Raw genomic sequence first — 10,613 nt, forward strand, 5'->3', positions numbered from 1 at the left:
ATCCACTTTTACCATTCTTCCATAGTACCACAGCTTCATCCTAAATGGTGGTAGTCAATAGTGTTTTAAGTGGGTCATCATGGGAATAGGGAATTACTGTTCAAGCGGAAATTATGTTCTGATTAAAATACACACTTTTATTGGATCCCAATATAACTATTACAAACAACACAGCAAGAGGAAAAGGAAGAGATAAGCATTGTGGGAGATCACACAGAGGGATGGGAAGATCAATCTATAAAAAAAGCACTGATGTGGCACGTTAGGGTCCGATGCTGATGATTGGTTAAACAGTAAATAGGGTGTGGTCTTGGAAGCAAAGTTTGAGCTTGTTATTGGTTGAGCTTGTGTTTTAGCCAATAGCGCTGTGGAAAAGTGAAAGCTCATAGTGTAGAGTGGATTTAATTGTCTTTTGTTTGTGTGTGTGTGTGTGTGCGCGCGCCTGTGTCTGTGCGTGTAAGTGATGTGTTTAGTGCTATACTGTGTGTGTATATTGTTTGTGCTGAGTATGACTCAGTAACCTTTTTGTTGCGTTTTGCGGGAGAATCCTGTCCAGCATTATAGAGTGTTGATTGGTTGCATGGCCGTTGCATGGCCGGTCACTCTCTGAAGGGATTGTAGATGGGCTGTTCACTCTGTAGGTCAGGGTTCTTCAATTCCGGTCCTGGAGGGCCGAAACACTTCTGTTTTTTATTTCTACCTGGTAGTTAATTGCACTCACCTGGTGTCCCAGGTCTGAATTAGCCCCTGATTAGAAGGAGAGGATGAAAAACAGAGGTGTCTCGGCCCTCCAGGACCGGAATTGAAGAACCCTGCTGTAGGTAGTAGAATCCCTGTGGAATGTGAATCGATGCTCATCTATGTTCATTCACTGGGACCTCTGACCTAACAGAGTCACCACTGGACACTCTTTAACTGTGTCCCAAATGTGTCCAACCTAGCACAGTAGCACAGTAACTCTGTTGGTCAGGGACAGTCACTCAGTTTAGTGTCTCTTCAAAGTCCAGTAACCAGTGATCCCAAGACTTGAACTCTATAAGTTGGTCCACACCTAAGGTCTCTAAGGTGTAGCATCTCTGTAGCTTAGATACCATAATAGGTGTACAGTTCCTATAGCAACAGCAAAAACACAGGATCATTTGCCATGGTCCATCGACACACACCTGTCCAATCCCCTTGGTAACAGCAGCTCTGAACGTCTCCATGGCGACTGTACCCCCGGCGACGGATGTGTGTGTGTGTGTGTGTGTGTGTCTACAGCCACCAGAAGCACTTCTTGCGTAGCTTCTTGACACGGGCCTTGGCGCTGGGGCGGGAGGGGGGAGGTTTGGGGACAGGGAGGGGGACATCGTAATCCCCATCTAGAGTCTCCAACACTGGCTGGAACCTCCCCTCCTGCTGCCTGAAGTCATGCTCCACACTGGGGAGAAAGAAAGGGGGGAGAGAGTGCGGGGGGATAGAGGGTGGGAGAGGAGGGTGAGAGAGTGGGGAGGGTGAGAGAGAAGGTGAGAGAGAGAGAGGGAGAAAGAGGTCGAAAGAGAGGGAGCGAGAGGGTGGGAGAGAAGGTGAAATAGGGGGAGTGAGAGAGGGAGAGTGGGAGAGAAGTTGAGAAAGAGGGGGAGAGAGGTTGAGAAAGTTAGACACGTACTCACACATAAATTGCTTGTACTTATGCAAATGGTTTTGATATAAATGCAATTAAGTGCGCACAATAACACAGGCACATAGAAAACACATGTACTCATGCAAGTGCATACCTATGCACCCAATCAGACACACACACACATACTGAAATAATTTCACATTCAAAGCATTCTTGCGCTTCATGCACCACTATATCACAGGCTGGAGAGATGAGAGGAGTGGGAGGAGAGAGAAAGAGAGAGCAAAGGAGAGAGAAGTAGAGAGTCATCCTAAAGTGCTGGAACTAAAAGAGAGAGCTGAGGGAAAAATGTCTTTCTTTTTCAAAGAACTCCCTCCCCTTACCTCATCTCTCTCTCCCTTTCTCTCTTTCTCTCTTTCTTTAAAGTTAGGTTTAGGGTTAGGGGTTAGGGAAAATCTGATTTTGAATGGGAATCAATTGTTTGGTACCCACAACAATAGTAAAACAAATGTGTGTGATGAGATGGGTTGCATAGGGATTAAGCATCTGGAGTTAATCAGCTTATGATTGATGAAGGAAGGACATGAGGATAGATGACATGCGCTTGCACACACTCACACACACACACCCATGTTTGTTTTACTATCCTTGTGGGGACCAAAAATATATTCCCATTCAAAATCCTATGCCCCACCTCAGTCATCGTATTTGCTCTCTCCTGACAATGAAACCTCTCAAATGACACAACAGTGAGTGGGAAGAGAGGAGTCTGATAGAATACAAAGGGACCTCTAAAGGAGGAAACAGCTGGAGAGAGAGAGAGGAGAAGGGTGAAGATAAGAGGGTTTGATGAGTAATAGAGGGGTAGAAAGGGTGGTTCAAATGATGAGTTGAGAAAAAAAGATACAGAGAAAGAGGAAAGAGGGGGAGTAAACAGAAAGAGAGCCATACGAGGGAGAGGAAGAGGTGAGGAAGGTTAGAATGTCCGGAAAGAGGAGAAATAAAGAGACCGGAAAACATGAAAGAGAGGTAAAAGCACAGATGCAGACGCAGGGGAGAGAATAAATATGAATAAATGATAAAGCACGGGAGAGGAGTGCTACCACTGAAACCACACATGCACGCATACACACACAAATGTAAAGAAATAAGTGTTGAACCTGGCCTACACTTTCCTTGCTGTGCAGTATGTGCTTTTAGGGTGTTTTAAAGAACTAGCATGTTTATACATGTACTCTCTCCACCCCTCCCCCTCCCCCCTCTCTCTCTCTCTCTCTCTCTCCCCTCTCTCTCCCTCTCTCTCTCTCTCTCTCTCTCTCTCTCTCTCTCTCTCTCTCTCTCTCTCCCCTCTCTCTCCCTCTCTCTCTCTCTCTCTCCTCTCTCTCTCTCTCTCTCTCTCTCTCTCTCTCTCTCTCTCTCTCTATCTCTCTCTCTCTCTCTCTCTCTCTCTCTCTCTCTCTCTCTCTGTCTCTCAGTTTTTCCTCCTCTTTCTCTCTCTCTCGTTCCTCCTCTATTGTTTAGGGGATTACTCCTGAGTTGGCAAAGCTGCTCCTCTTAATTGATTCCCACGGCATGCAGATTTTTTTTTTTCTGTCAGAACTTGCCTTTCTCTGTTTCTCTGTCACACAGATTAATTAGATTTGACAATACAAAACATCTGCAGGCAAGAAACATCAAACTGTCGTTTTCCAGCTTAAATCATGAAGAGGGAAGCCTCCATCCCACGCTCTCTCCTCTTTTTCACTCTCTCTTCTACACACTCATCCCTCCATCTCCTCTGTGTCCCGCTGAGTGTGTGATAACACCATTACTGTCCCAACAAACAAATGACATGCGTGTGTATGTTTGTGTGTTTCATATCCACAAAATAATGATTGCCGTCTCCCAATGGCCTCAGAATGACTGTAAAGTGTGTGAATGACTGTAATGATCCTTCTCTTCTGTTTGGATTAACGGTATGTTCGTTTCCATGTGTGTACAGTATGTGAGTGTGATTGTGTGTGTGGCCCTGAGCTGCTTTCTGTGGCCCTGAGCTGCTTTCAGTGGCCCTGGGGGGCCGGTATCTCTGCCACCCTTCCCTCCGGTCCTAATTATTCCTGATTAATTTTATTCCTGCTGTAGCTAATGCTGTTCCTGGTTACAGAGGAGAGGAGGAGGGGATCTGGTGGGCTGATAGCGAGCTAGCAAAGAGCTGCATGTCCTGACTGGTATGATATGATAAAACAGGATTGGCTAGGGTCTGGGGAGGAGCTCTGATTTGGTTAAAGTTTGAGTCCTTAATTGAAACAATAACAAAGTGATCACCCCCACCTCTGTTTGGGTAAAAAGCTGAGGGATGGGCCTGGAGAAATGTAATCACTCTCAAATGCATAGACAGAGCTATGGATGCAAGGAAAGACCATCCATTATATGAAAATGATAATTTTAACCATGTTTTGAGGTTGTACAGTGTTTGATACATTTACGTTGCTTACAAACATTGAGTAAAACAAGCTTATTAAAGCAGCACCCCACACCTCTCTGATTCAGAGGGGTTGGGTTAAACGTGGAAGACACATTTCAGTTGAATGCATTCAGTTGTACAACTGACTAGGTATCCACCTTTCCCTTATATTTTGGGTTCTGATTGGGTACAACAGTTAAACTAAGCTCACGAGGCATTTATAAGTTATATTCTTTAATAATCAATGTTTATCATTCATTTATAAGTCCAAAAATGGATGTAGCAACTAAGGATTCTATCTTTAATCACTAATTTAGGTCACATCCATACAGAGTATGGAGAGGGAGGTGGAGAATGCTTATGTTGCTGTTGGATACTTTGTAGGGCGTTTGTACAGGGCAGTATCTGACTAGGAGAATGTCTTGTTGTTCCTGTAGATTACGTCATGAGGACATTTACCTGTTGGCAGTGCCGGTTCCTACTCAAATTTACATGCTTACTTATTTCTCCTGGCCGAGATGACCTTACGCAATGCCGGTAATGAAGAAGATGAAGGAAAGGGACTCCAAGCTAGGCTGAAAAGACGGGCTACACAGCCTCCTCTTCCTTGTATCCTGGTGGCTAATGTCCAATTGCTGGATTTTTTTTTTTACTTTGAACTTAGAGCTATGCTTCAATCGCAGAGGAACATCAGGGAATGCTGTGTCTTTGTTTTTACTGATCTGTGGCTTACAGACAATTCACTCGACTCTGCTATTTAACCTGATAGCTTCTCCATATTCCGAATGGATAAGGCTTAAACGGCGGCTTCTGGTAAGAGTCGGAAGGGAGGGGTATGTTTCCTCATAAAGAATTCCTGGTGTACCGAAGTTGAAAACGTTGCGAAATCCTGTTAATCAGAACTGGAGTTTTTGATGCTAAAATGCCGACCCCAGTATATGCCAAGGGAATTCACGTGGGTTATTATCACAGCTGTGTACATACCTCCACAAGCAAACACCAAGGCGGCACTCATCAAACTCAGCCATACCCCGCCACTATTTCGGCCAATCAGATCATGTCTCTCTGTTCCTACTCCCTGCCTACAAGCAGCAACTCAAGAGGGAGCCACCAACACAGAGAATAGTGAGGCGCTGGACAGAGGAGGCAGACTTGATGCTGCAGGATTGTTTTTGAGAATACTATTTGGAATATGTGCAAAGATTCATCCATCTAGGACTCATCCATCAACATTGAGGAATATACAATACATCGTCAGTCACCGGCTCCATTAACCTCTACGGGATCGGTGTCCCTTATACGAGACGGTTGTTGCTCAATATGCGATATGTGACTAGAATTGTGTTGTAAACAACAGCCAATTTTCTGGGACATAGACGTCTTATATGGGCAAAAAGCTTAAATTCTTGTTAATCTTGTTTGAAACATTTCTTATATTCAAATGTAGGAACTGGGTTCTACAGTTCGACCTCTGACTCCACACCCACCCCGCCCGGCCATCTAGATGTGTGAAGGTTAGCGTCTTTTCTGTAGGGAAGCTAATGATCCATCATTTATGACAAACCTGGGAGTGTGCGAACTTACATTTTGTATTACCATAGCATTTTTGTATGTTCTCTATAGTTATGTACTTGAAAACCAATTCGGCACATTTGGGAAAACACCTGGCAGACTTGAAACAAAATATTGTGTAGTGATGTAATTCTTCACTGGATCAGTCTGAAACATTGCACACACACTGCTGCCATCTGGTGGACAACATCTAAATTACATGTAGAATCCTACATCACTGTCTGGCCTTTCTCTTGTATTTCAAAGATGATGGAACAAATAAATATATAGAAAACACATGTTTTTTTGTTTGTATTATCTTTTACCAGATCTAATGTGTAATATTCTCCTAAATCAATTTCACATTTCCACAAACTTCAAAGTGTTTCCTTTCAAATGATATCAAGAATATGCAATACCTTGCTTCAGGACCTGAGCTACAGTTAGATTTGTGTATGTAATTTTAGGCGTGAATTGAAAAAAAAAGGGTCAGATCCTTAAGAGGTTTTAAGAAATGTGTTGATGATGTTGTACCTACAATAACATTTAAATTTTAGTCATTTAGCAGACGCTCTTATCCAGAGCGACTTACAGTTAGTGAATACATATTTTTTTTTTATACTGGCCCCCCGTGGGAATCGAACCCACAACCCTGGCGTTGCAAACGCCATGCTCTATCAACTGAGCTACATCCCTGCCGGCCATTCCCTCCCCTACCCTGGACGACGCTGGGCCAATTGTGCGCCGCCAATGAGTCTCCCGGTCGTGGCCGGCTGCGACAGAGCCTGGATTCGAACCAGGATCTCTAGTGGCACAGTTAGCACTGCGATGCAGTGCCTTAGACCACTGCGCCACTCAGGAGCCTGCCTGGATGAACGGAGATATCTGTACAATGCTGAGAGCCCATACTGCAGCATTCAATGTCTGTAGAACGAACTCCGATGACTCGGTGGCGTGTGACACAAATCCAGTAGGGATGCAAAAATACATTTTGTTGGACGATATATACCAAAGTGTATCCTGTACGTACAACTAATAAAACTTGAAACTGAAACCATCTGCTAGTGGTTCGGGTGTACACTGGGTTGTGTGGGTTGTGTGGGTTGTGTATACGATTATATTAGTCAACTGTACCTGTAGATATTATGGGGATTTTGATATATAAAAAGAAGTGAAGTCAAAGTGAAATGGTATTATTATTATAATGAATGTGGTATTAAGAAGGTGTTTACCTGTATATGATACAGGCAGTCTTCTGACAGGTGGGGCAGTTGTTGATATCCTGTCCAGTTCTGTAAGAGCAGCGCCTAACACAACAACAACAAGAAGAACACACACATCAGGATGAGGAGGAAAACACAGGATAGCATCATTAGTACTACACCAATACCATCAGACAGACACACATTCACACACAGAACACACAGACACAAAGGGAGCACAAGATACAAACTTAAAAACAGCACTAAAACTTTAGCACTGCGCCAAACACACACACGCACACACGCGCGCACACACATGCACACGCACTCACACACATGCACACGCGCACACACACACAGACACCACAGAGGAACAGTGTATATCCTGTTGTTGGGAGTCTTGCTGTGCCCCTGGAACATGAATTGCCTGTCTTCAATGATAATCTGGGAGGGATTAGTTTGGTATTATAGCGAGCTGTCAACCCAAGAGGAACTGACAGAGAGAAGAGGGCGGAAGGGAGGGAAGGAGGAGTGGAGAGAAGGAGATGAGAAAGAAAAAGTTGAGGAGTGGGTAGAAGAGCAGAGAGGAGAGAGGGAAAATAAGAGAGGGGGTGCAGTCTGTTGTAGGGGATCAGGGGTGAGAAGGAGAGGGGGGACAGAGAGGTGAGAAGACAGGTGATGGTAGAGAGAAAGCCGAACAGACTGAGAGAGATGAGAGAGTGATGGACTGATTGACAGCAGAGCTAGAGAGGGTGAGTGGAATATAGTGAAAGGACAGAGGGTAGGGGAGAGAGGAGCGGAGGAGAAGTCAGCTCTATATTATATGGAGGAAGAAGTGATTCATATCAGGAGAGAAGGAAAGAAAGAGGGTGGTAATTAAAGATGGAGGGATGAAGAGGGAGATAGGGAGGGGGATGGGTGGAGGTAAAAAGCGATGAATAGCATTCTTCAAGTAGAACAATGTGAATGAGGAGAAAGGAGAATGGGGACAAAGAAGAAGTAGAAAATTGAACCATTTCCAAAATGAGAGAGTGGGAGAGTGTTTGATTTGTGTGAGAGAAAGAAGATAGAAATAGAAACGAAGAGAACGAGATGAGGGAGGGAGAGAAAGAGAGAGGAGACAAATGAGGCGGAGAAGGAAAGAGAATGAGAGAGGGAGTGGTAGATATCTTCTGTTGATCTTAAGGCCTGAGGGAGCAGCCATGACATAAGGGAGGAGTTCTGCCTGTAATTATATAGACCATATGATAGAATGCATACAAAGTCAGAGCAGTGAAATACAACATGAAGGAACTGATATTTACTTTTATACAGCAGGGTTTAGAAAGGAGTTCTGCACACATATCCCTATGGATGTTCTGCTGTACTCTGTAATACTGCAGCAATAACTTACTGCATACAGTACATCACAGCCCCTGCAATACTTCCATGACCTGACATTTAAAGTTCATTACAAAGTTGAAAGCATGTCAGTTTACATTGGAGTTAAACACACACAGATCCTGCCGTGGTACTCCCATACATTCTCACACACCATCCTTTCTCCCTCTCTTGCACACTCAATCAGTCTCTCTCTCACTCACTCTCCCTTTCACTCTCCCTTTCTCTTTAACTCTTCCTCTCTCTTTCACCCTTTCTCTCTCACTCACACACACACACACACACACACACACACACGCACACACGCATACACACACACACACACCCCTCCTTCCCTGCTCCCCCCCTTTCTCACCCTTCACTGAGGGCCTTGCTCTTCTCCAGGTCTTGGATAACATTGAGGAGGACTTTGATCTTCTCCTGGTTGGAGAGCAGACTCTCCTCCACGCTGTGAAGATGCCGGTGGAGGCCCCCCGACACACACCCCTGTATCCCACCTGTAACCCCCACCTGGACGCCTGACTGTACCCCTGCCAGACCCCCTGGTGCCCCATTGCAATGTGGGGCCACATTGGGAGCATGCAGAGCATTTGCATCTTTTGATGGGGCAGGGGTTTTGGAGTCTTCTATTTTGATTGGCTGTGCTGATGGTATTTTGGGGAGCAGGGAGGGGGTGAGGGGTGTATGTTTGGGTTGGGTCTGATGTACAGGGTGTGCTGGTTTTGGGTTCACCTGGACAGGGTGGGGGGGGTTGGGGGAGTTTTTAGGTGAGAGAGGGGCCGTAGCCAAGGATTTTTTGCCTGTGAGGAGGACTGGGGGTGGTGGCTTGGGGGTGACTTGTATAGATGAGTTTGGTGGTGTGTGTTGGTTGTCAGATGACATGTATGTGTTTTTGTCTGGAAAAGGCTGTATAGCTGGAGTATATGGATTTTTTGTGGATTTGTTTTGCGTAGATGTGTGTTTCTCTGTGGTGTGTGAGTGTGTGTCTGTTGTCTGAGTGTGTGTTTCTTTCTGATGTAACCTGGGTAACCTGGGTTCTGGGTCTGTATGTGTGTGTTGTGTATCCTTAGTGTTGGAGCATGTAGGCACAGGTGAATCTTTCGTGAGCGTGTGTGTCTTTTGGGTTGTGTGTGGAGAGGGCAATGTCTGAGTTTGTGTTTGAGTGTTCTTCAGAGTTTTGTGTTGGGTTGGTGGTGTGTGTGTGTGTGTGTTCAGTACAGGGGAGTCTTTCCGGTTCTGGTTGGGGAGTACGGACTGTTTCCGGGGAGGATTCGGGAGGGTCTGGCTTTCTGTGAACTTATTGGCCGCTCGCCTGCGGCATGCAGTTGCCATGCAAGTGGGTGGGACCTGGGACTGTCTACGCCCACAGGTTCCACAGAGGCGGGGCGATGATGATGTCATCATTCTACAGGGCCTTGGAGGCGTGGCATGAGAGCTCACAGACTGAGACACACTCCCTGACCTCAGCACAGGGCGAGACTCTTCCCCTCTCAGTGACTGGACCCTCCTCCTCTCTCTGATTGGCTCGTTCCCCTCAGCACCCTCAGTACATACCCCGCCCACCACCTCAGGGGCGACCACACTACCATTGGTGTATCGAGACGTCCGTTTCCCGCTAGGCCTGTGACCAGACTCCCTGGGATTAGTCCTTATGGCTTTGATCTGACAGTAGATCCCACCCCCTGACCCCTTTGACCCCATGTCGTCCTGTGTCAGACTGTTGATCGCATTCTGACTCGTCTCCTTGGAAACGGCAAATCCACCTCTGCCGCCACTGCTGCCCGAGTCACACAAAAAAACTGTTTCCGAGGGCATGGTCAATGCCGTGGTGACATGGTTGTTGCGCCACCTTGTCTCTGGGTGCTGCGTGCTGGTTGGCTGGTTGAGTTTGATTGACGGAAGGGTCCTAAGGCCAGGGGAGGTCTGCACCCCCACGCTGCACAGCGGCCCCCATCGCCCCCCCGCCAGGGGCACCCCCAGCGCAGGCACTGGATTGGTCGGATCAGCCACCCTTCTACCCATAGCCCCAGCCGATTGGCTCAGCCCCCAGAGGAGCTGGAAGAGGAGGAGCCACTCTGTGACATCACAGTGGGGGGAGGCGGTCTTATATCTGAGTGGAGAGATGAGTTACTGGTCTCTGTTTTATCCAAGTGTGAAGAGTGTGAGAGAGAGAGAGAGAGAGAGATAGAGAGAGAGAGAGAGAGAGAGAGAGAGAGAGAGAGAGAGAGAGAGAGAGAGAGAGAGAGAGAGAGAGAGAGAGAGAGAGAGAGAGAGAGAGAGAGAGAGAGAGAGAGAGAGAGAGAGAGAGAGAGAGAGAGAGAGAGAGAGAGAGAGAGAGATGTATAAAGAGAGAGTATGAGTTAGTGTGTGAGAGTACTGTTAATAATTTGCCATAGAATCCATGGTGGTCACAATTCCGCCTCTGTCACTAGTA

At 46.2% G+C, this 10,613-nt stretch overlaps 1 protein-coding gene across 1 annotated transcript; it reads right to left on the reverse strand.

The window, feature by feature from the left end:
- Window positions 1-1,254: 1,254 nt before the first annotated feature.
- On the reverse strand, window positions 1,255-10,201 carry insyn2b (inhibitory synaptic factor family member 2B; the record flags this gene model as incomplete). Its single annotated transcript, XM_084150197.1, has 4 exons — window positions 1,255-1,420; window positions 6,830-6,904; window positions 8,535-8,911; window positions 9,398-10,201. The coding sequence occupies 4 exons, from the start codon at window positions 10,199-10,201 to the stop codon at window positions 1,255-1,257; spliced, it is 1,422 nt and encodes a 473-aa protein (XP_084006323.1).
- Window positions 10,202-10,613: the final 412 nt, after the last annotated feature.

The sequence above is a fragment of the Coregonus lavaretus genome, assembly GCF_964263955.1.
Source record: "Coregonus lavaretus genome assembly, chromosome: 32".
Lineage (NCBI taxonomy): Eukaryota > Metazoa > Chordata > Actinopteri > Salmoniformes > Salmonidae > Coregonus > Coregonus lavaretus.